This window comes from Prunus persica, chromosome G3 (assembly GCF_000346465.2).
Source record: "Prunus persica cultivar Lovell chromosome G3, Prunus_persica_NCBIv2, whole genome shotgun sequence".
Classification (NCBI taxonomy): Eukaryota; Viridiplantae; Streptophyta; class Magnoliopsida; order Rosales; family Rosaceae; genus Prunus; species Prunus persica.
In genome coordinates this window covers 21,825,214-21,851,113 of record NC_034011.1, presented here as the reverse complement: position 1 = coordinate 21,851,113, position 25,900 = coordinate 21,825,214, and the positions used below count along the sequence as shown (strand labels likewise).

General features: G+C 36.3%; 5 protein-coding genes across 6 annotated transcripts; 4 read left to right on the top strand and 1 right to left on the bottom strand.

The window, feature by feature from the left end:
- LOC18782043 (DNA repair protein RAD16) lies at positions 1,031-7,605 on the top strand. Its single transcript, XM_020559128.1, has 16 exons — positions 1,031-1,453; positions 1,684-1,788; positions 2,106-3,157; positions 3,470-3,592; positions 3,684-3,757; positions 4,027-4,090; positions 4,197-4,343; positions 4,426-4,511; positions 4,896-4,965; positions 5,104-5,229; positions 5,759-5,989; positions 6,421-6,525; positions 6,636-6,788; positions 6,913-7,001; positions 7,088-7,168; positions 7,269-7,605. The coding sequence occupies exons 1-16, from the start codon at positions 1,408-1,410 to the stop codon at positions 7,339-7,341; spliced, it is 2,625 nt and encodes an 874-aa protein (XP_020414717.1). The 5' UTR covers positions 1,031-1,407; the 3' UTR covers positions 7,342-7,605.
- On the bottom strand, positions 8,781-13,062 carry LOC18782593 (dihydrolipoyllysine-residue succinyltransferase component of 2-oxoglutarate dehydrogenase complex 2, mitochondrial). Its single transcript, XM_007215277.2, has 15 exons — positions 12,882-13,062; positions 12,454-12,515; positions 12,213-12,290; positions 11,960-12,020; positions 11,829-11,853; positions 11,594-11,664; positions 11,398-11,472; positions 11,142-11,197; positions 10,979-11,023; positions 10,576-10,848; positions 10,330-10,424; positions 10,082-10,172; positions 9,817-9,927; positions 9,501-9,695; positions 8,781-9,382 (listed from the first exon to the last, which is right to left on the bottom strand). The coding sequence occupies exons 2-15, from the start codon at positions 12,487-12,489 to the stop codon at positions 9,191-9,193; spliced, it is 1,404 nt and encodes a 467-aa protein (XP_007215339.1). The 5' UTR covers positions 12,490-12,515; positions 12,882-13,062; the 3' UTR covers positions 8,781-9,190.
- Positions 14,459-16,836, top strand: LOC18783144 (B-cell receptor-associated protein 31). 2 transcript variants are annotated; one of them, XM_020560670.1, is made up of 3 exons: positions 14,459-14,625; positions 15,272-15,582; positions 16,251-16,836. In XM_020560670.1, the coding sequence occupies exons 2-3, from the start codon at positions 15,300-15,302 to the stop codon at positions 16,631-16,633; spliced, it is 666 nt and encodes a 221-aa protein (XP_020416259.1). In that variant the 5' UTR covers positions 14,459-14,625; positions 15,272-15,299; the 3' UTR covers positions 16,634-16,836. The 2 variants fall into 2 exon arrangements, with proteins under 2 accessions (XP_020416259.1, XP_007215939.1); XM_007215877.2 differs by having other exon boundaries at positions 14,459-14,635; positions 15,273-15,582.
- On the top strand, positions 17,493-19,800 carry LOC18784050 (dirigent protein 22). Its single transcript, XM_020560375.1, has one exon. The coding sequence runs from the start codon at positions 19,074-19,076 to the stop codon at positions 19,605-19,607; it is 534 nt and encodes a 177-aa protein (XP_020415964.1). The 5' UTR covers positions 17,493-19,073; the 3' UTR covers positions 19,608-19,800.
- LOC18783499 (dirigent protein 2) lies at positions 20,592-22,070 on the top strand. The gene has a single exon (XM_007217355.2). The coding sequence runs from the start codon at positions 21,376-21,378 to the stop codon at positions 21,919-21,921; it is 546 nt and encodes a 181-aa protein (XP_007217417.1). The 5' UTR covers positions 20,592-21,375; the 3' UTR covers positions 21,922-22,070.

Genomic DNA, 25,900 nt, shown 5'->3' with positions numbered 1-25,900 from the left:
TTCTTAGACGGTTTTGTTTTGAGTATTGAAATTCATTTCACTTGTTAAACACAAAATACATGTTTTCAACATCCAAATTATCACTTTCATCCCCTTAACTCAACTCAACTGGTGAACAGGTCATAGTGGCCCCATGACATGCGAAATCTAGGGGACTTGTTACAAGTCTCAAGCTTATTTCTTTCTCCACACCTATCACCCTGATTTTTTTTGGATGGGAATTTAAAGCCCATCTACCCATCTTTTTTGAACAGAAATAATGTGGCTACCACATGCTGGTTTTGTACTAGTCGTATGTTCATACTAACCTCCATACTGTACCACGTGCAATCATGACTGACCTTCATCCATGGCCAAACCAACCGTTCTGTATTCATCAATTTTATGCTTGATCAAGGCCACCTACTTGTAGTACAAGTGTAACAAGTTCGTGAAGTCAATGTTTCTTTTAATGTTGTTTATACAAGTGATGTTCGGAAAGAGAGAATTCGAACACTAGACCTTAAGTGCATATGTAACTGCTCTAAATTATTTGAGCAACAAGCCATTTTACGAATAAAATGTTAGTTACAAGAAATGCAGGACAATTTGGTACTACATTCAAATTGGAAAAACACATGTTTGTACAAAACAAGACAACACAATTAAGGAAGGTAACCTTTTTTTATTTATTGAATCATAAGAAAGTTAACTTAGAAAGTCAAAAATGCAATCAAGGGATGAATTGAAGGAATTAACCAAACAAGACGATAAAAGTCAAATAAACCCTTAATGAGCATGAAGAGTGTTGGGGAAGATAGTTGAAGACATTTAACAAACAAGAGCAATGAATATATTCCCGAATGAAGATGCTACATAATCCAATTTAAAGATATATTTTTCTTGCTTCACAAATTTTTTTAATTAATAATAATAAATAAATAAAAAGAAGACAGAGACACATTTACCCCCTCAAAGGAAGATTAGGCATAGAATAATTTCTCAGAGGTTTTTTTTCTTTCTCTTTTCTCTTCTCTCTTAGTCTTAAGCAACAAATAATTCCAAGAAACGAAGGCGTTTTCTCGTGTTTCAATAAAAACGCTTTGCCTTTCGAGTACCTGATGGAGTTCCTGCCGTCGATTCAAAGATAAAATCACATGGGTCCCACAAATCGACGGTCAGAAATAGGGACGCGTACGGTTGCTGCCAAAGACGTAGCACACGTTTCGCAGTCCAGAGGCGACGCCAACGTGGATTCCCGCTGCTTCACCACTCCGTATATAATAAGAGGCACTTTCCCGCCGCTCCCTTCTAGAGAGTGAGAGAGAGAGAGAGAGAGAAAGAGGCTTTGTCTTCGACCCGTATATCCTCACTCAATTAAACCTCGAAAGTCGTGATCGCAAAACCCTAACTCGCTCTGCACCACCAATGGAGCTTCGTTCTCGCAAGAGAGTCGCCGGGCCTTCTACCGATGGTAAAGCTTCACACTCGATTACCTTTTCCCTGTGTTGTTTCGTTTAGGATTTGTCATGTTTGGTTACTGAGAAAGTGTATAGGTACAGTGGGAAAATTATTTGAATTTTCTTCCTGGGGATTGAGAGGGTTATGAATTTTGTTTCAGATTGTTGTCTATCTATTCTCGAGCATGATGCTATAACTTAAATACAACTGTCCATATTGGTTTGGCGTTTATTCTGAAAGCAGGAAATGAGAAACATGAGGAAGAGGAAGATATAATCCGGGGCACCGAAAGCTCCGATGAAGATACTTATTTACCGTCTACGTCTTCTGCTTCTGATAGCGAAGAAGGTAAAATTAATCTTTCGTAACTACTAGAAATGCATAAGAAGTTTCGAAAAGGATTTACTTGAATTCGATTTTGGGGGTCTGAGGGATTTAGATTTTTGTTCTGTTTTCTATGACTACTTCTTTGGGTGAATAATTTTCCCAAATGTTATTTCCTTTAGCAGAATAGTACTTTTATTCTGGTTTTGCCCCCTCCCACACTTCTTTATTTTGATATTTTCCTTTGAAATGAGCAATGTCTGTTTAATGGAAGGCTGGAGTCTGTTTTCGTGCTGGCTTACACGTTTTACTGACATACATTGATATATTGATGCACGTAGGTGAAGAGCACCAATATAATGTTGACTTAAATGATAAACCAAGTGTTATAATCCCTATACCCAAAAATGGGAAGGTGGGGCGAAAGAAGGTCAGAGGAGAACCAATTTACGAAGATAAAGCACACAAATTGACTCAGCAACCAGTCGAAATTGACTATTTTGGGTTGCACAAGAAAAAAAAGAAAAAGAGTTCTAAAGACAGGGAGGCAAAGCAGCGCTTGAAGTGGAATATCTGGGAAGAGGAGCATGATAAATGGATTGATGACAATGTAACTGAGGATTTTGATCTGGAAAATCAGAATAATGTGATAAGTGAAGTTTCTGAGGCACCATCTGATCTAATTATGCCTTTACTAAGGTACCAAAAGGAATGGTTGGCCTGGGCCCTCAAACAAGAAGAGTCTGAAACCAGAGGAGGAATCCTCGCAGATGAGATGGGAATGGGCAAGACTATACAAGCGATTGCTCTTGTCCTTGCTAAACGTGAAATTAATTGGACATTTAATGAACCAGGTTCCTCCACAAGCTTTCCTGGAATCAAAGGCACCCTCGTAGTTTGTCCTGTGGTTGCCGTGAGCCAATGGGTAAATGAGATAGAGAGGTTTACTTCAAAAGGAAGCACAAAGGTTCTGGTTTATCATGGGGCCAATAGAGAGAAGAGTTCCAAACAGTTCTCGGAATATGATTTTGTGATTACTACATACTCCATTGTTGAGGCCGATTACAGGAAGAACGTGATGCCTCCCAAACAGAAATGTCATTATTGCGGAAAGTTGTTTCATGAGAAGAGACTGTCAGTTCACTTGAAATATTTTTGTGGGCCTCATGCTTTTAGAACTGAGAAGCAGTCTAAGCAACAAAGGAAAAAGCATCTACAATCAATACCACAGAAGACGTTTGAGCCTGTTAAAGACAAGAAGCATGGAGGTTCCAGGAAGAGATCAAAGCTGCACAAGGATAATGATATGGATTCAGAAGATGTTGGACAAGGCTTCAGCAGAGCAAAGTCGGTTTTGCATGCTGTGAAGTGGAACCGCATTATTTTGGATGAGGTGCGTTGACTTAATTTAGTTGTAGTAGGGTATTGGTGAAAAAATTGTTGCTATGATTATCTTGAAATAAAGAAATAACAATCAGTATCTTTCAGCTAATTATAGGTGAAAGTTGCTTTCACTAAAATTTATATTAATATCCATTTTTCTTCTGATCTAACTTGACTTATCTTCTGTGTTTTTCTTTAGATCCTTTTTTGTTCAATTTATTGTCGGGAAGCCCTTTTTTTTTTCCAGCACTGATACTGTTCTTTACTTATTTGATCAGTGTTCTTTTGAAACAAATGTCTCTAACTTGTTGTTCAAACTTAGGCGCATTATATAAAATCTAGGCGTTGTAATACTGCAAGAGCTGTTCTTGCCTTAGAGTCTTCATACAAATGGGCTCTAAGTGGCACCCCCCTTCAGAACCGTGTTGGAGAACTGTACTCTTTGGTAAGGTGTACTTTATTTTAGATACATTGACTATATAGTCAGGCTTTTTGCTGGCCATCTAGCTTATATATTTGCAATTGCATTTGCACAGGTGCGGTTCTTGCAATTAGTCCCCTACTCGTATTACTTGTGCAAAGACTGTGATTGCATAAATCTTGATCATAGGTATGATCTAAAGAATACATGTAGTTATAACTTGCGTTCCTACATTGTTGGATACATTTTTCCTTGTTAGACATAAATGACAAGGGATTTCTGTCAATAATTAGTGCTGGTTGATTGTAAATAAACAATTAACTTCTAGCTCTTGTCACTTATTTGATCATTTTTCCCATTCCTCATAACCATTAAGTTTTTATTTGAGTTATTTTTTGTCTTAAGTGCTTAAATATTTCTACTGTAATACATATTACATACTTGTGACCCTGATGCAGTTCCTCAACACACTGTTCAAATTGCCCTCATAATTCAGTCAGACATTTTTGTTGGTGGAATAAAGTGAGTTTGCAATTTGTTATTCATTTCTCTTGTTATTTCCTTATATGTTGATTTATTTACAGAAATAATTGTGCTTACTTGTGTTGTAACCCTTGAACCTTGCAAGTATGTGGCGACGCCAATACAGTTATATGGAAATCAATTCCGGGGAAAAAGGGCGATGCTATTGCTAAAACAGAAAATTTTAAAGAACATAGTCCTGCGACGAACTAAAAAGGGCAGGGCTGCTGATCTTGCTCTTCCTCCTAGAATTGTAAGTTTTGTTTCAACATGACAATGTCTGCTTCTCTGAAGTCTAGATTTCTTATGTTCCTTTTCCATTCTGCTACCTATAGGTTTCATTGAGGCGGGACACCTTGGATATCAAAGAACAAGATTATTACGAGTCACTATATAATGATAGTCAGGCACTATTTAACACGTATGTCACCCTGTTTCTTCCTCTGCTTTCCTTCCCCATTTGATAAAATGAGATTTTTGCTTTAGTACTCATTTTGAACTTGCACGCAAATTGCAACTTGCAATTTTAAAGTGGCGACTAATTTTTTATCCTCCATGTTGTAAATATTTTTAGCTCCTCTTATTGTTTTTGGGATTCCTCATGTTTAAATGTGTTCAATTTTCATGTCCTTGGAAATTCTAATTATGGTGAGAACTTGTTTGTTGAATTGAACTGTGTTCTACTACTTTGGCCTGTACAACGTCTCAGGACAATGCTTTGCCTATGTTGGCGTGCTAATATCCATTTATAGTTGTTGGATTTGCTATTGATTGCATTGGTGTATAATTTGTTTCTTCCTTACAGATATGTCAATGATGGAACTGTGATGAACAATTATGCTCACATATTTGATCTTCTCACACGCTTGCGGCAGGTGTGTAATTATTGAATGTAAAGTATGCTTTCTCAGTTACAAACTTAACTCTGTCTCCTTCTGTTACATTTTTTTTGACATAGTTCTTTTTGGCCCATTAGTGCTGTACATGTCTCATTCTTGTTTTACTCTGTACAGTCTGTTGATCATCCTTACCTTGTTGTGTATTCTGCAACTGCTGCACTGAGAAACGAAGGCAGGGTTAATAATGATATCAATGAGCAAGTGTGTGGCATTTGTCATGAACCAGCAGAAGATGCTGTGGTTAGTTGATCTTTTCTTCAAGACTAATGAATGGCTTTGTCATGCTAAATTGCTTTTTCTTTCTTTCTTTTTGTTGTGCTTTGGACATTTTCGTGATTATAGGATATATCAATCTGGTCAACATTCTTGTAGATTTGTCAGAATGTGTTTTTGCTCTTAGTGTCTATGTTCTGGATTTTTTACTTTGGAAGTGCTCCTAAGAGGAGAGTTTTCTTCATTTATTGTTAAATTGATTTTTGTATTACCTACAACTGCTAGGTATCAGGGAGGTAAATAATCCAAAGTCTGTATTGTCATAGATTTCAAGAGTTTAAATGCTTGATTAAGTGGGATAACAGCAAAACATACTTCTGATCTGAAATAGGGGATATGATACTTTAGTTTAATTCCTTGAATAAAGTTATTTATTATTTGTTACTTTTTGCTTTCACTGGCCAGTTAAATGCTTAGTAGTGAGTATCCTGCATGTATTTTAAATTCTTCTGCTCTGTTATTGATTTCCTTCTAAAAGCTTCTTTTGATGTTCCAGGTTACTACTTGTCAACATGCCTTTTGCAAGGCTTGCTTGACTGATTTTTCTGCTTCTTTTGGACAAGTCTCATGCCCTACATGCTCAAAAGTACTTACTGTTGATTTCACTACAAACCTAGATGCTGCTAATCAGACTACCAAAACTACCATTAAGGGGTTTAGATCCTCAAGCATTATGAACAGAATTCAGCTTGACAACTTTCAGACTAGTACAAAAATTGAGGCTTTGGTACGTCATTTGATTCACATCATTATCACCATTTTCTTATTTTTCAATCATTGCTATGCTGGTGATAAGGCCACTGAAATAGGAATTATATGTGACCATGGGGTGCATCAATGCTGTTAGGGCCCTTATTGAGAGGTTGTGTTTGAGGCCTGCGAGTTTTACATGACTCATGTCTCAGGTTGGTCCGTGAGGATCCTCCTGTCTACAGATGATTATTTTGGCAGTATAATATGAATTTTGGGTCTGGCCGGTGGTGACTATTGTTGTGTCCACTAAGTCGCTTGTCAAGTCATGTGTTGGCAATTCACTGTTCTTTCCTATGCTAGTTCGCACATTTTACACAAGCACACACACATATCCTAGTGTGCACATTATCTTTCTCACCTTGCGTATATGCTTTCTTCACTGCTGACTGCAATATATTGTTCTAGAGGGAAGAAATCAGATGCATGGTTGAAAAGGATGGCTCTGCAAAAGGAATTGTTTTCAGCCAGTTCACGGCATTCTTGGATCTCATTAACTACTCCTTGCAAAAGGTAAAACTATTATCATATAGTTCCAGTATTTTGTTATTCTTCAATCTTGCATCAGTTTTCTGTTTGTGCTGTAAGAAAGTACTGGTACTAATTTCAAGAAACTGTTGCAGTCTGGTATCAAGTGTGTCCAGTTAGTTGGAAGCATGACCATGTCCGCAAGGGATAATGCTATAAAGACATTTACTGAGGATCCAGATTGCAGGATTTTCTTAATGAGCTTGAAGGCCGGAGGTGTTGCTCTTAATCTTACAGTTGCATCACATGTGAGTAATGTCTTTTTTCACGGTTTTTACATTCGGCTGTCGTGTGATTTATTGGGAATTAAGCTAGACACATAAGAGGATCAAGTGATTCAAAGACATCACTGAAAGTTATGTTTTAAACTAGGTATTTTTGATGGACCCATGGTGGAACCCGGCTGTGGAGCAGCAAGCGCAAGATAGAATCCACCGAATAGGCCAGTACAAACCCATCAGGTGCACATTTTACGGATGCAGTGTTCATAAAACCTGGGTTTTCTCCCTTTCTTTTAAGAGGTTTAATATTTTCTTCTACGTGACAGAATTGTGAGATTTGTAATCGAGAACACAATTGAGGAGAGGATTCTAAAGCTACAGGAGAAAAAGGAACTAGTGTTCGAGGGGTAAGTCTGATTTGTGCCTTTGTTTCTTCTTCTTTTGGATTGTCTAAGTTTACTGGTTTTACAAATGGTGATCTAACGCTGTCTTCTGTGCCTTCTGTAGTACTATCGGTGGTTCTTCAGATGCCCTCGGAAAGCTGACGGAGGCCGACTTGAAATTCCTTTTTGTCACTTAAGCCGATGTACAATTAACTTGTAATTAATTGGAATAGAAATGTAACAGTTTTGGAAGAACTGATTTTGGAGTTTTAGCTATTATACATGGACCTGTCAATGGATCGGTTTTGATCCGAATCTGATCTGATCCGAATCGGGTGTAATTAATAGGAAATGAATTGGTTTTCTCAATCCGATAATTCAATTACAATATGAATTTGGTAATTCGATTATAAATGTATCCGGATATGTATTATAGTTGCTCTAATTTGACTTAGTATGAAGTATAATTTAGTTTTTCAATGCTTTATTTATATTAATATTTTAGGGTCTGGATTTTTCCACTCCCAAGGGAATGTAAGTGGACAAAAAAGGAGTTCCAATAGAGAGTGTAAATGGACAAAAAAGAAGAAGAAGAGAATCAGCTCTCATATTTTATGTGTGAATGAGTAATTTTAATTTTATATGCATAGCATCTTCAACCAATGTGTCAAGTGTCACATAGACATTTAACGGCTAGAAATAATATATCACATCACTCTAATCGAATTGTTAAAGTTGATGTGAAATGAAGGCTGGAGGTTGAGATGTTATGTTTAACATCCTAAAAGCAAGATGTTAAAGGAATATTTTATTATTTTTTAAAGATAGCTGGTTATTACTTTCATTTATTATTTTCCTTTTTATTTTTATTTTTTTTCTTCTTTATCTTAAATGATTTGACTGTTACAATAATTATTTATTTGACAAATCGGGTGGATTGTAAAACTGTGTAAATGTCAAATTGCCACATCAGCCATCAAATTTAAATTTGATGTTTGGTATTTGACATCTCCCTTGGAGATGCTCTAAGAGTATACTTAATGCTAATTTTTATGATAAAATATCAAAATTTGATATAAAAAAGAGATAAATACAATAAAAGAAGGGAGGTGATTTTCCCACTCCTATTTTCTCCACTTACACTCCCTTTTGCTTTTTAATATTTTTTAATCAATTTTGTTATTTCTTGTTCTCTCTTTTCTATTCTACCCTTACCCTACAATTCCCTTTAATAAGAAGATGTAGCATTATTTGGTTTTCGAAGTGTAAACATGTTAGCCCAAAAAATGTATTAACTATTAACTACAACAAAGGTAAATAGTACTCACATACTTAGTAAAAAAAAAAACAAAGAACTTGGCTTACAAATACTTACATTTCTATCCATTTCCAAAATTTAATTTTCTTTTAGTTTTATTTTCTGTTAATTTTTCTTAATTTTAGTTATGAAAACCTTAATATAGAGTAAATGTAGAATTGGAAAGAGAAAGAACAAAAAAGAACAATATTAATTAAAAAGTAAAAGGGAGTGTAAGTAGAGAAAAAAGAAGTGAGAAAATCAGCTCCCTAAAAGAATTTAAACTACTAATGAAATTTTGATGTTTTCTACATCACAAAATAAATCCGATCCAAATTCGATTCCTAATAAATACGAATTGATAGATGCAATCCGATAATCCAAATATGACATGAATTCGATAATCTAATTATACATAGATTCGAATTTAAATTGAGGCATATCTGATTCGAATCCATTTACAGGTCTAATTATACATCAGTAAAATCCGGACATACACCCTTGGGTTAATAAATGAACTTTTTATTAAAATCCCAGTCAACGAAGCCAAAGTAACTTAACTGTGGCGCAAGAGATTATATTTTTGGATCATCGATCACCCTGTCCTGTAGAGTATTTCCAACTCTCCAATAATAAAAAAAACATGGACAAACACACTTTGCCAACCATATCGGCTTCAGAATGAACAGACACGGTGGATATATTGCGTTCTACATTTAGTTCAAAAACAGGATTCACTGGTCGCTCCTTTACACATCAAGGAGGAGTCTGCGAGGGTCTTCCACGACATCTTTTATACGGCGCAAGAAAAGAACAGCCTCTCTTCCATCAATGAGACGGTGATCGTATGTCAATGCAATGTACATCATTGGCCTTGGTACGACATTACCCCCAACGACCATGGGACGGTTCACTATTGAGTGCATACCCAAAATTGCCGACTGCAAAAGGAATAAGTAAATAAATAAATAATCTTGGCTGTGAGTTTCTGCTACGAACGAGACTTGCCCCTAAAAAAAAAAAAAAAAGAGAAAAAGAAAAGAAAGAGTAGAGCAATACCTGTGGAGGGTTGATGATTGGTGTGCTCAAAAGGCTTCCATATACACCACCATTTGATATTGTGAATGTGCCTCCAGCCATTTCATCAATTGATATGGAACCATCAGCTGCCTTCTTAGCCAGAGTATTGATCTCCTTCTCTATCTCAGCAAAGTTCATACCACCAGCATTGCGGACGACTGGAACAACAAGGCCCTGGAATTAAAGAAATCTGACTGTGGTCAGTTCCCATGTGGTTATGCAATTCGTCTTGCTAAACAATGAATGGCAGAAAATTATCAACTGCAGTCTGTTAAAAAACAGAATACTAGCATACCTTTGGTGTCCCAACAGCAATGCTGATATCAATGTAATCTCTGTATATGATATCATCCCCATCAATGACAGCATTGACAATGGGCAAGTGCTCAAGTGCACTGACAGCAGCCTAAAACAAATTGGTAGAAAAGTTATGAATGAGACACGTGCACAGAAGGCTTAGTAATAAAAGATTTCCAATAATTTAATAGCACTTTGCACTTCTATTTTCATTTGGCAATTAATGACATCACTTTAAACAACAACATGCTAAAGCAACATACTTTCACAAAGCCAGACATAAATCCCAATTTCACACCATGTTTTTCAACAAAAGCGTCCTTGTAGTCTGAACGGAGCTTCATCAAATTAGTCCTGCATTATACAGTATGTCAGTCGGCCAACAAAGAGAGCCATTACATAATATTGTTATTAAAAAAAAAAACTCAACAGATGAGGGAGGGGAAACCCAGGTCACTTTGAAAGTAATGATACAGGGGGTAGCCACTATGGTTGGGGTATTTGAACTTACATGTCAACCTCGTTAAATGTGGTTAACAAAGCAAATGTATTCTGAGAATCTTTCAAGCGTGTTGCCACCCGCTTCCTAAGTCTTGTCATAGGAACCTAAAGACGAGAAGACAAGTTTATACTTATTTAAATTCCTTTCTCATCCGATAAAGTTATAAAATAAAATAAAAATAATTTTAAATTTATTTATTTATTTATTTTTAAAAAAAAAACGTTTTCTTAGATAAACAAGGAAGTCTAAACTTACTCGTCTTTCCCTGTCCTTAGGAGGAAGCTGGGGTTCTGAAGCCACACGTTTAGGTGATGGTGGTGGAGAAGGTGCTCTAGCTTTGGGTTGTGCTGTTGTCCCCTTGACAGGGGCAGGTTCTGCTTTGGGAACTTGCTTTTCTGCACTTTCCTTCTCTTTAGGAGGTTCTGGCTGAGCATCAGACGGGGCAACTTGTTCTATACCTTCACCGGATTTTGAAATGATTGCAATCTTGACGCCTGGCTCAACGGTCTCACCTTCCTTAGCCACAAACTACTAACAATTACATGTTCAAGGTAAAAATTAAAGATCAGTATACTAAAACCAGAACAACTGATTGTAAGTAGTGATTATAGTGATAATCTTTCAAGGAATTTATACTGTGATGTTGCTAAAGTATTACCTTTTGAATGACACCAGCTTGAGGACTAACTACATCAATTGTCACCTAGTGGTAAACGAGAAATATACATATAAGTCAATACATCGATTTAGTGAAAACCCTTCTCAGTACTTAAGAATTTCTCTATTTACAAACAGGAAAAAATTTTGTTTTGAAAAACTACCTTATCAGTTTCAATTTGGGCTATAGGCTCGTCAATTGCAACTTTGTCGCCGGGTTCTGCACAAGTATCATAAGCATGAGTCTCAAAGGAATTCAAATTTTGTATACAGTATAACACACACACAAAGGTTCTCCACCTAAGGTATCATCAGAATGAGTCTCAAAAGTCGCTTTATGTGTATTAAATACACAGATAAAGATGAAAGAAAAAAGAACTCATGGAGTTAAAGTATCACAAGACAGCTCCAGTAACGTACTCTTTAGGAATGTTGCCAAAGTGCCATCGGTAATAGATTCACCCATGAAAGGAACAACAGCTTCTACCAAGTCTCCTGCATAATTTAACAGTTAAAAGTTGAAACATGTCTTATATATATAATATGGACTATACAGAACCAAAAAAGCACGTAAAATGTTAAGACCATTAGATGATAATGGACAGTATCTATATACCACTGTCTGAGGAAAATGATCTATTTCTCAATCGGATAAAAGATTCTGTTTGATATAGTGAAGTAGCTTCCCTGCAACAAATAAATAATAGAACATCATTAGAAAAACAAAACTCAGAACAAAAATTGCACGTGTAATTTGGTTCAGGCTAGGGCCAAAATTCTGATTCTCAATCTAGATTAAGGAAGTCAACTGCAGGAAGAGGGGGAGTAAATTTAATATTAAAATAAAGAACCTGCTTGTCTTTGAAACATGATCGCCTGCAGAGTAGGAATTTGAACAAATCAATAACACCACCCCGAAGAAAAAACGAAAAGCAACACACAGGTAAAAGGAGCCCCAAAAACACAGGAATTTTACTCATACCTAAAAGAATGTGGTAGCTTGAGCTCTGAACACACTCAAATCCTTTCCCAATAAACAAAGCCTGTTGTAGGTTAAAAGCTATTAGGGGATTCTCCAAAAAAACTACATACGAATACTAATGTACAACGAAAATTTTCTACAAAATCAAGGAAATAAGGTTATATGCAATGCCATCATTCAAATACCTCATCAAAGAACCCATTTTTATTTACAAAAATGCAAAAGAGCAACAGAAGCTCATTTTTTTTAGTACCTCTTTTGGTACAGTCCGATAACAGCTCGGTGTGGACGCTCCATGCCTAACCTTCCACGCTTGTCCCAACACCTGAGACTGTGCATTGAAACATGCATAATCAAATACCAAACTAGAACATAACCTTCAAGTATTGAAACATAGAACAAAGAAAAAAGTGAAACTAAAACTACACAAAGCAAGCACATTTGGAGCAAAATATAGCAATTGATGGCAAAATGACGACAGTTCGATTGCATACCGAAGCTACTTTACGGCGAATAGTCCCCCAAATCATTGTTCTTCAATTCTTCAGAACCAGACCTGAAAGATTCCAATTTTTGACCGAACAGAAAAAAGTGACAGAAAATTACGTCACAAATCAGCACCAGGTAACTGAAATCGCAACTGTATTTCAATAAATAAAATAAATGCTTGGATTAAGCTATGAGACTAAATCTTTGAGCAGGTAAATAATGGGTTGAAATGGAAGACTGAGATTGAGATTGAAATTCAACGATGTCATATGAACACGATCATCTAAACCTAAAAATCCAAACTTTTTGGAAGAATTATAACAAATTCATCGACATATTTGAAGAAAAGAAATGACAAAAATAATACTCCGTCCAAAATCATACATCTTTTCTCATCTATATACAATGATTGAGAGAGAAGAGTAACTGTTACCTGGTAGCTGAGAGCGAAGTAGGGATCCAAATGCTAAAAATACAGAGACAAAAAAGAAGAAGAAGAAGAAGAATGGAGAGGAAGGAAAGTAAAAATTCCAAACGGAGAATGGTATGCGCTTCTAGCGGCTTTCACGCCGACCATCTAACGTGCGTTTCCATCCTTCTATTTTTCTTTTTTCTTTTTTCTTTTTCTTTGGCTTATGCTTAACAACAATCAAATAAAATCCACTAATTTGCCACTAACAACACTATTCTTCTTGTTTTTTATATTTTTATATTTTTTTATATAAGTTATAGTTTAAATGATTCTAAATTATAGGATTGAAGGGTTTACTAGTTGGCCTAACCCACTTGTTAAGGCTCGTTTGAAATTGCTTCTTTCGAAAATACTTATGTTCATATGCAATTAGAGCAAAATAATTTTTACTATAACAATGTTGAAATTTTTATATGAAATTTAAGTGCATCCTGAAAAAGCACTTATGAATGCTTATTGAAAAAGCACATATACTTCTCTTGAAATCACTTCTATGACCTATAAACACTTTTAAATTTTTTTGCCAAACGCGGTAAGAAGCGTTTTTTTTAATCATAAATTGTTTTTAGCTCTTCCATAAGCACTCCCAAACATGGTCTTAATCTTTATAGGATTTAGCCCTTTATGTCCAAAAAATTATCACTCTTGAATTTAAAATATTTTAATAAATAAATAAACTTTTGAGTTAGTGGATGAATGGTAGCATAATAGGTCTAACCTATATTCTGGTTTTATATAAAGAGAAATCCATATTCTTTTTTATTCAAGGGAAGGGAAGGCAAAAGTTGAACTTATGCTATGAATGTAGAATGTAGATGTTGAAGCCCTCACATATAATTTATATAGTAAGGAAATATATTGTTTTAAAAAAAACAAATATTATGTATTTTAATAAATAAAATAAAAAAGCTTATCATGCTTCGTATGGAAAATTTACAATAAAAATGATAAGTATACAACCAACCAGCTAAAAATGGTATTTATAAGTGTTTCTCTTCATGATTTCTCAAATTTGAAGCCCACTCTCAAAATAAATTTTCAATTCAGAATTCAAGTACTATTATCTAGAAAAAACCTAGCTTTATTTATTAGGGAGATTTTCTAATAAGTATTTTATATTAGGAAAATACTAGGGAGACCAACTTTAGATACCAACTTGTGTACCAACTCTCTAATAGAGTGTGGGACCCATTGTATTGGTGGGCTCCACTTCTATTAGAGAGTTGGTACACAAGTTGGTATCTAAAGTTGGTCTTTATATTAAGAATTGGTGACATACTTCTAATTTTGATCGTTGAATTGCATTCATTAAATGTGTTGATATCTCGTAGATGCAATCCAACGGCCAAAATTAAAAGAAGCAACCAATCCTTAACTTAAATACTTATTGAAAAACATCCCTTATTTATTATGAACAATATACCTAGTTTTTAAAAGAAAAAAGAAAACGAACACCGCCTCTATTTTGAACCAAACAAAAAATAAAGTTTCATTGAATTGAATTGAACCAAACACCGCCACCTGTTCATTTCTTGATTGGAGCGGTTCATTTTCTTCTTTAAATGTCATTTGTTCTCTCTCTCTCTCTCTCTCCACTCTAGCTGCCCTTCAAGAAGACCTAGGCTCCACCCCTGCTAACACTCTCACACCCACTCTCAACTGCACTGCCTCTTTGTTTCACATTTTCTCCCCCAAAGTTTGGGCTTCACTTCTTGGTAAGGGTTTTCGATTTTAATTTTATTTTATAAATGTTTCTTATGTTGCTTTCCTTGATCTTGATTTATGATCTGTGATGCTTGATTGTGTTTTTCTTGATATTTGAATCCATTTATTTTGTTTAATTTTCTTTCTTGATCCATGCTGTTGTGTAAATTTTCTATTCTGATTTCATTTAAGAGTTTATTTAGAAAAATTTATCCAAAGAGTTGAGAAACGCAACGTTCTTTGCTCGTATTTCGTGAAATTCTCTCTATCTTAGCTCTCTGTTTCTATGCTTGAGTTGAAATCTGAAGACCGAAGGGTAAGATGCGATAAATTCATGTTATCAAAACCACAAATTTATGCAAAATGATAGATCTTTCGGAATGACGTCATCTAATTTATACATAGTTTGCAATCTGTTTATATTGAGATGCTTCAACTTTTCAACTAATATATTAATGAGTTGGTTCAATGCTTCGGTATTGTTATTTTTATTGAACAGAGTGCTTATCTAAGTTACCTTCTGTTCTCATTCTTACTCCTTGTTCGTGTTATTACATTCGTGGCTTACTGATAACAAGCACTAAAGCACCTCAATCTGTTCAATGAAACAAACAGATTTTTTCACTAAAAGTACCTCAATTTGTTCAGTGTTTCAGTCTAGAGTTTGGAGTGAAGATGTTGCAGCTGCTATACGGGGTCATTTTCGGGGAAATGTTCCTGATTTTGACCTTGTTGTTTAAGAGCCCTCTGAGGAAGCTAGTGATCCTGGCCTTGGATAAGATGAAGCGAGGGAAGGGCCCAGTGATGGTGAAGACAGTCGCTGGGACTGTATTTGTTGTTCTCCTGGCCGGCGTCTACAATCTGGTTGACATCAAGAACCGAACCATTGAGTCTGGTGTGCTCAACCCTACGGACGAGGTTCTCATGTCCGTGAAAATGCTTGAAATTTCTCTCATGGGTATTTTTCTTAAACTTTTAAGATTAGTTTTCGAAAACTGGAATCTGGCTTATATATATTGCGAATCTAGCTTTTCATCTTCTTGTTCTTCTGTTTTTTAGTTATTGGAATCAGGTGTACTTGTTATGAGTTCTCTCTTTAACTGTTAAGTGTATATCATGTGACAAGTTGGTGCTCTCTTGATGGTTGAGCGCATATTTCATGAAACTGGGAAGGAATGGATTGTTATTCGTATGGAGAGTTCATAGCTAGCATATGAAGCATCTGATCTGCTTTGCCCTTAGTGTTTGACATTCATCAGCTTGAGCATGAAACATATTGGTTCAACTAGTTATGAAGTTGAGTTGGCTCTTAAACAGCAGAAGTTTTGGTTGCTTGTTTGCCAATATTGTTCAACATTATAGATTTGCTTCTTCTAACTTTATGAACTGTCTTCCCCTCCTTTTTGTTAGGAAAATTTTGGTCATCTGATGCAATGGCTATTAAGATATCTTAATGGGCCCCACATCAGATTACCAAAGTTTTTGCTCATGTTATTTATAATCTGAGTGATTTCTGTGTAGGCTAATGGTATATTAGCTATCATACTGCTCATTGTATTTTATTTTATTATTTGTTTGATAGCCATTCATATCGTTCAAAACTGACTTCAATCTTATCAAATGCAGGGTTTTTTCTGTTTCTTTCACTGATGTTAGATAGATTGCACCATTACATAAGGGAACTTCGATTCCTCAGGAAGGCCATGGATGCTGCAAAAAAACAAAGCCAAAGTATTCAAGAGGAGAAAAATGGAAGTTCAGAGCAACTTAAGACCTTGGCACAAGAGAATGACACATTGAGGACAAAGATCAAGAATCTGGAATCTGAATATGAGACAAAAGCAAAGAAGGCAAAGGCGGCGGGAAGTGAGGTGGAGGCCCTGAGAAAGCAATCTGAAGGACTTCTTATGGAATATGACCGCTTGCTGGCAGACAACCAAAACCTCCGGAGCCAGTTAACATCGATTGAGCAAAGCACATCACACTCTGATGACAAAAAGAACACATAAGGGAGTGGTTACTTGGTAAAAATTCAGTCATCTTTGTCAATATCTAGCTCTATGAGGGTACTTTAGTTCTGGGATTGAAACAGAAAAGAATATGACTGCAGTTATGAAGTGGGACCAATACTTATATATAGTCAAATGATGCAAGAATTTTGTTAAATTTTTGGTTCTCTTAGATAAAGATTGCTTTGTTATATGCGTTTTAAATAGGCGACATGCTATTATCATCCGCATAATCTTCCAGGTGGGTGACTGGATGGGTCTGAGCATAAGCTCAAACTATATTTTCAGAACTCAACTTGTGAAACCGCTGAAGTAGGCTGATTCTATGGACAAAATCCCAAATTCCAGACCCACTGGCTGTATTGAAACCAACCCAGTAATTTCCCAAACCAATATGCAGGTACTTTTATTTTTCAGACTTTTTGTCTCCAGAAGCCTTGCCCTACATTGTCTTTTTGCCTTCCGACGTTTTTACAGACTTTCATCCCTCATTGTAGCGAGAAAAACTTGCATACACCGGGGTATATATAATATACCTCTCTCTTCCTCGGTATACACTGTCTGGGACAGCTTAAGTTTTCCCCCATCCTAGCAGTCTGACTCGCTGAAGTGAGTTTCTGTCATGTTAGCTGTTACTGCTAGCTAGACTCAGGCTAGTTTGGCATTACTGTGCTGCGAAAATAATTGTTGTCTGATTTGCTGTGAGAGAAAGCAGTTTGGCGTTTGGTAAACATTTTTTCACAACAATTTTTAACAATAGGTGATTTTTTCATAGTTTACCAAACGGGCTGGACTTTTCAAATTTTTTTTAAAATCACTTATCACCTTAAATAAACAATGTCAAATGAGCAGTTAGGGGGCGTGTATGAGCACTTAGGGGGCGTGTATTCAATTGGGATTTTAAGTTCACTTCATCAATTAATTTATGGGCCCTTCATTTATACATGCTTGCGTTGAATGAACAATGCATCTGTGACTGACTACCTGTTAAATTATGTATAAGAACTTGAAAGTTGACTATGATGCAAGTGGCAGATTCATGATTCAAAAGTCAGGTAGGCGAAATTTAATTTAAAAACTCGACGGTACGAGTGAATTTCATTCATAAAAATAAAAAGATACACCTAATTGGGGAGGACGTAATGAGCTTTACCCTCAAATATGCATCTCTATACAAATAAAAGCTTAACAAAAAAAACTAAAAAAATAAATTAATGCAATGCAACACAAAACTAAATTATTTAAATCTAAAACTAAATTAAACTATTAAAAAACTTAAGATCCATACATTTATTTTAGGAAAAAGCTAATAGAAGAAGATAACTAAAGAGGAGAGAAGAAGAAGAATACTTGTTGGCCTTAGATATGAGAAGATGCTGCCAAGAGAGAATGTCTAGACTCAAGAAGAAGCTGCAAAGGAAAATGATTTGGGACCATCTGGAATTGGCTGCTTACTTATATTTCTCAAATATGCATCTCTATACAAATAAAAGCTTAACAAAAAAAACTAAAAAAACAAATTAATGCAATGCAACACAAAACTAAATTATTTAAACCTAAAACTAAATTAAACTATTAAAAAACTTAAGATCCATACATTTATTTTAGGAAAAAGCCAATAGAAGAAGATAATTAAAGAGGAGAAAAGAAGAAGAATACTTGTTGGCCTTAGATATGAGAAGATGCTGCCAAGAGAGAATGTCTAGACTCAAGAAGAGGTTGCAAAGGAAAATGATTTGGGACCATCTGGAATTGGCTGCTTACTTATATTTCTCAAATATGCATCTCTATACAAATAAAAGCTTAACAAAAAAAACTAAAAAAACAAATTAATGCAATGCAACACAAAACTAAATTATTTAAACCTAAAACTAAATTAAACTATTAAAAAACTTAAGATCCATACATTTATTTTAGGAAAAAGCCAATAGAAGAAGATAATTAAAGAGGAGAAAAGAAGAAGAATACTTGTTGGCCTTAGATATGAGAAGATGCTGCCAAGAGAGAATGTCTAGACTCAAGAAGAGGTTGCAAAGAAAAATGATTTGATACCATCGGGAATTGGCTGCTTACTTATATTGCTTTCCTTTTTTTTGCTTTTTTTTTTTTTTTTTCTTTTTGAAGTTTGACTGGGCCATATAACAGATTTTTCTTTTTATCAGGCATGAGTTCACACCATCACATTGGTTGGGTACGAATGACTTTGCTTACACCTAGGTTTATTTTTGGAAAAAATTTGGGGTAGGCAGACAGCCATATGGGACTCAATTTGTCAATTAAAAGTTATGCGGGTTAATCAGGCACCTACTTTTTTCTCTTTGATCACATTATAAATAGAAGCCATAACCCCGACTGAGAAACTCACAAAGCAGTTCATCTTACAAGCTCTTCATCTCCCTAGCCTACTTCTTGGTTGCCCAACTAGCTGCCATATCCACCAATGGCATCAAACTTCATACCAAAGCTACTATTAGTTCTAGCCTTTGCTGCTTTTTCAGCCGGAGCTAGAAGAAGTGAGCTCGAACTCAAAGAAACCCATCTGTCCTTGTTCTTCCATGACATAGCTTCTGGTCCAAATTTCACACTAATTCCAGTTGCCGGTATCGCGGGCAAGCTCTGGACCTTCGATCAGTTTGGAACAGCTTTTGTGACGGACGATCCTCTAACCGAGACCCCTGATCGAAACGCACCCATAGTTGGGAGAGGCCAAGGCATTTATGTGACGTCAGGGCTGGATGGACGTAACACCCATGTCTTGATATCCATTGTGTTCACCAACAAGAAGTACAATGGCAGCACACTGGAGATACAAGGAACCAGCAAGCAGTTCGAGAAAGTCAGAGAGGTTTCAGTGGTGTCCGGTACCGGACAGTTTCGGTTAGCCAGGGGATATGCGACGTTCGAGACGTATCTTTGGGATCCAGCAACTTTCTACTCCGTGGAGAGGTGCAACGTTACAGTGCAACACTACTAGAAGATTATGTTTGTTTGTAGGTTTAGAAAATGGGGTAAATAATCAACAAATATGGAGCTGTTCATGTTTGTATGGATGCTCTGGTGGTGATTTATAATTTGCAGATTGTAGGTCTCTGACTCTTTGTTTACCTGTAATCCCCCCACATGAATTTGGATTCGAATAAAATTGCTTCAACTTGTGTTTTTTCCTGTCAAATGAGAGGGATATCATAGAGAGGGTGACGATTTTGACACTGACAGTGACATCTAGTTCCTCGTTTCCAATCCTTACGTGTTTTTGGTGAGGGTTAATAAGTCGAATAAATTAGTCGGTTCAAACCCTAGTTTGAAACTACTCGAGTCTTAAAAAAAAGAAGTTTGGTCGTTCCGTTTAAAAAAAAAAAAAAACCAAGACAAAACTAGTTTGGTCAAATTAGTATTACAAGGGGAGTAGTGCCAAAAGTTATAACCGCTGGGCCACACCGGGACTCAGCCACCGTTGACCGCGCCCAAGGCTTTTCTTTGACAGTTAGGCTAGACGGTCAAATTTAAGTAGCCGACAACACTTTACACGTGGGCGTGCAATCTTGAGTCAATAATCAACAGTGCAAACTGCAGTATGTGTGACTGTTATCAAATTCAGTTAGTCAACTTCCAACGTTGATATGCTCACCAAATAATATGAGACAGAATGCTCGATGTGGTAGCATCGACTTCTGTAACGATAAAGACTAATAAGCCTGTCAATCCATATAGTTGTACCTGCTTCAGTAGAAGATTCAGCAGCATAGACTCCATTTTAGTTGATTAGTCATGCCCTGCCCATTATATGTAGTTTCTTTTTATTTTGTTGACCAAAAAATTCCTTTTTTGCAACCCCTTTGGTTCTAGGGATTTTTCCTTGGAATCAACTTCTTTGGCTAATCAATCGGGCGACTTTTCCCCCGTTTATGTTATAGAGAGACTATTTTTCGCAATTTTATGATGAGTTTTGGTTCTCCTCATTTCTTTTGGACTGGCTTTTAAAATCCTTTATGCTGAGAAGGTAGAGTTGCTAGATTTAGATAGATCTTTCATACCAAGTATTGTGAGATCATGTGGGATATTGGAGGTGTTGTGGCATTCTTTGGCCAAGTGAATGTTGAGAGGTCAAGCCCTTTCACTTTTGGTGCTTATGGTTTTCTGTTCATGCAGAATCAGTTGTTCTCATGATCTCTCTGTAGCATTGGTGCTGTAAGGAGTCTTCTTGATTCTCTATCTGTCAACTCTAAGTGAGAAGAGCTTGAATTTGTAATAGTTATTACCCAATATCTTACTGTATTTATTTTTCTTGATTTATTGTATGCAACAACCTCCATTTAGGATGTGTACTTCTTTGTATTTACCTTTTCATTAATGAAATTTTGCTTGTTCTAAAAAAAAAAAAACAACAACAACAACAACAACCACACAATCCACACCCACTACAAAGTCAATAGAGTGCAAGAGTTAAATGTAGTCATATTCATATTATAAGCCCAAAAGGAAATATAGTCTTAGAGGAGAGTAAAATTCTATACGGCACATGACTTTATTATGTTGATATCCAGTATAAACCTCCTTATGGTTTTAGTGCTCCATAGTCCATATGCGTGGTTGACTAAGAATCAATTATTTATCTGTGTTCATATTATAAATGGAAACCAATACCCTCTCTCAAAATCACAAACCTATCCCAAAAGCACCTTATCTTCCAATAGCCTAATTCTTGGTTGCCCAATTTTCAGAAGCTCCTTGTTTATCTAGCAATGGCATCAAACCTCATACCAAACCTCAGTGACTTCTCCTTTTCACTACTACTGGTTCTAGCCATGGCTCCATTTTTAGCCCAATCCAGTGAGCTCAAAGAAACCCAATTGGTCTTGTACTTCCAAGACAACGTCTCTGCTGGTCCAAATGCCACAAGCTTACCAGTTGCAGGTATTGCAGGCAAGCTTTGGACCTTCACTCAATTTGGGACAGTTTATGTCACCGACGACCCATTAACCGCAGGCCCGGAACCAAACTCTGCCTCCATAGGCCGGGCCCAAGGCATAACTGTGGCAGCAGCCCTGAATGGACGGAATGCCCTTGTCTTGGTGTCACTTGTGTTCACAAACCAGGAGTATAATGGCAGCACACTAGAGCTACAAGGAAACAGCAAGCAATTTGAGCAAGTTAGAGAGGTGGCAGTAGTATCTGGTACTGGAAAGTTTCGATTTGCTAGGGGATACGCTACGTTTGAAACATATTTGGTGGACCCTGCCACTTCCTACTCCGTCGAGCGATGCAACGTCACGGTGCAACATTACTAGGATATCAAAGTTTAAGGGTTAGAGAGGATGGGATATAAATAATAAGCATGTTTTCCATTGTGTGAATAAAATACCCTAATTTTGTTGTGTACTAATTTTTTCCCTTAGGGTATGTTTGGTAATAACACTTTGAAAATCATGTTTGGTAAGAGGGGGACTAAATTAAATGGGATTGTATAGTACAAGAGTAAACAAAAAGCCTCACTCGCTCTTCCAATTTAGTGAGCCTCAAACACAGTTCGCAAACTAGCGATTTCGCTAAACAGAGAATGTGAGTCCGACAATAACCAGCTTCTTCTTCTTCTTCACCTAGAACTGTAACCACCATAGACCCAATCAAACTACCAGAATCACCACAGACCATCGTCAAACCCAGTCACTCGAACCAACCACCACCAATTCAAACCCAGTCACTCGAATCAACCACCACCAATTCAAACCCAATGGAACCACAACCCAATTGAACCCAAATTCAACAACCAATTGAACCTTCCAAGAAATCATCCACCATGATCAGGACAACTGCAAAGGGAGACACCATTAACGGAGACGTGGGCTTTCTTGTATGAGACTGAGCGAAGGAAGTCATGAATTCCCAGTCTTGAAGTGGTTTGAAAAAAATTCTAAAAACTAATTGGTACCCATTAAAGGATTCTTCCGGGAAATGACATAGAAGCCATCAAGTTGAACTTATGGAATAAATAGCTGGTATTGAATTTCCAACCTCTGTCTCTCTCTCTCTCTCTGTCTCTCTCTCTTTCTCAGTAAAGGTTACAGTTTTCAATCTAGACAGTTGATTAAGAAGGAAGAAAGAAGAAGAGAGGAAGAAAAGAAAAAAAAAAGGGATGGCCTGGGAAGGAAGAAGAAGAGAGGAAGAAAGGTTGGGATGGCCTAGGAACTTGGGAAGGAAGAAGAAAATAGGAAAAGGAAAAAAAAAAAAAATGGCTGGGAAGGAAAGGAAGAAGAAAAGGAGAAAAAGGAGAAGGAAAAAGAAGAAGAAGAAGAAGAAGAGATAAGATAGTTTTAGCAATCTTTAATTAAAATTAAATATTAAAATTTTATTTATTTTTAATTAAAATTAAATATTAAAATAATTATTTTTTAGTCCGACACAACACCAAACATAGGTCTTCACTAGTTTTACAATCCAGTTTCTTAGTCCGACACAACACTAAATGTAGGTCAGTACATAATCCAGCTTAGGCCCATTCGAGCTAATCCAAGACAGTTCCAGGATTTAGTCCAGTCCATGACAGTTCCCCCCATCCCTCTTTCTCTTCAAAAAAATCTGATTTTGGGATGAGTTGTTCATCTATTGGAGGTGAGTCACCTAGTCTAGGCTAAGGATATTAATTTCTTAAACTAAGATAAGATTGGGGATGAAGGAAATGAAATTTGGGAGAGGAAAAGAATGGAGAATAGGAGGAAGAGAAGAAAAAATCTATAGGGTGAGTCAATTTCGAATTTGTGATTTTTAACTTGGTGTTTGTGTGTTTCTAGTTCCTTAAGGAGTCTTTTGAGTCTTTTGAGCGATGGGAAAATTGAATTGGAAGAGGTTGAATCTCTATTTTTGGGTTGGATGGATAGAGCAATTTTTCAAGTGTGGGTGTTGTTAATTTTGGTTTCATTTTGAGTTTTTGATGAGTTCGATTGACAGGTATGAAGTTTAGAAGTGTTTTAGAAGCCTTAGGAACAACTTGGAGGTGTTAGAACGGTTGAAAACGACTTAGAACCAAATATGGAAATTTGCATTTTCTGGAAATTTGCAGTCTGCGAGCCTCACTTTGGATCTCTTTTTCTCCCAATCCTTTGAATTTTTGAGAACTCCATTTGTTGAATTTTAAACTAGACTTGACCAGGAACAAAACACAATTGGTTTCGTTGAATTTGGTTGAGTTTGGGTACGTCAAACACATGTGCAAAATTTGGAAAAAAATCTGTTTTCTGCAGAAAAACCAGCCACGAGTCCAACTTTGGACCTAGTTTTCTCCTTCGTTTTAGCTCCGTTTTGAGTTTGGGTTGTTGGGTTAGAAACTAGAGATAATAAGCTTCAAATCCACTGCAAGTTTTCCCAGTTTTGTTAACTATAGTTTGGTCAAAATGTCTCACAAAATCTGACATTTAAACTGAAAAACAGAGGAAGTTGTAGGATTTTTTTGGGGAATATGATGAACAGTAACCTGAAACAAGCCCACTCGCTGCTCCGGCGAGTGGCAGCTGTTCCAGAAGCCTTTCGACGCCATATTTTTAGTCCATTCGACTCAATTTCTCGATTTCTCGATTTCTCGATCCGAGTCCGATGGTATATGTTTTGAGTCAATCCGAGGTGGTGCAAAGTATGAGTGGTTGCGGGGCCCACGAGACCCAAATAGTAACTTTTGGATAACGGGTGTAGTTAGCCTTGTTTGGTGTTGACAGGGCATATGACAGAGTTTTAGATTATTTTAGACGAGATTTGGCCGCTTTGGACCTCGGGCTAGTCTTAAGGGCATTTTCGTCATTTTTATGTTGTATGTTGTTTATTTTTTGTTGTGAGTGGGTTGTTTATGTTTTATGCTTTGGTTGTGGGTTGTTTATTTTTTATGCTTTGGTTGTGGTTTATTTTTTATGTATGGAATGTTTTGAATAAAAAGGATTTTTGTTGAATATTTTCTTTATTGACAAAAAGAAAAGCAATACAACTAATAATAAAATAAAATACATGAATTAAACAAAACAAAAAATACAATGAAATCAAAGGCAAGTAAACTAAGACATGAAAGGCAAACAAACTATTTTAATGGTTTCCATCATTTAACCAATCCGTGTTGCTAGGTCCATCGTCACGAAAAAGTCTTCGTCTCATAATATCCCTTCGTTCTAGCTTCCAATATTGTTTTGTTTCAGGGGACATATGGCTTGTATCCATGGCCATGGTTTCTCGATCATTTTTTTCAATGTTTTGTTCGCGTACATACTCCCTTTCTTTGCGTACATACTCCCTTTCTTTTGCATATTCTACTTGAATAGCCATATCGTGCTCTTGTTGTTTCAAGTCCATTTCAATTCTCATGGCTTGGTGCTTTGAAAGTTCCTCCAATTGAGATGCATTCTTGCTAGAATTACTCCCTCTCTTCGCCTTCGCCGCCTTCCTCCCAATAGGCCTTGGCTCATTTTCAATGGGTGAGTCTAGATTCATCGGGGAATCCATAGGTGAATCCGATGCCGGCGTCTCATGAAGTGGAGTCTCGTTCAAGACTACCGTCGGACCGGTTGAAATAATTTGGAATCTCTTACAAGTCTTCACCACCTCCCAACAATGGGTATGGTTGAAACTTTTTTTCCCTTGGCCAGTAGCACCAAACCACATTTGTGTTTGTATAATCTATAAAAAAAAATGAAATGGAAATGCAAGAGAATTTTTAAAATATTGGCAATGCAACATGTAAAAAAAACTAATGGAAATTAAAGAAATAATAAAAAAATGCAACATGTATTAAAAAAAACTAGAGACATATTAACAAAATATATAAATTGCAAGAAACATTTAAATAAAAATTAATATGACATAGAAATTAATAGAAGAAAAATGACAAATAATTTACCTCACTGCTAAGATTTTCTCCGCTTCGATGGTTGTCAATCGCTTTTGCTAAGGCATTTCTCCATTTTCCCAACTCTTTATTAAGAACTTTCCACCTACTGGATAATGCCATTTCTGTACGTGTAGAACCAATTGCCCTTTCACAAAATGCTTGATGAATTTTTTTCCACATATGAGAAAATTTAATCTCATTGCCCGTTACGGGACAATGACTAACTTGGACCCAAGCCTCACACAAGCTAACATCTTTCATCATGCTCCATGCCTCTCCATTTTCATTAGAAGAACCCATAATATGCTAGAAAAAAATTACAACTTCAAAGTGAAAAAATATTGAATAGAAAGTGAATAAAATTTGAGGAGAAAGTGAACAATAGTAGAAGGAGAAGAAAATAT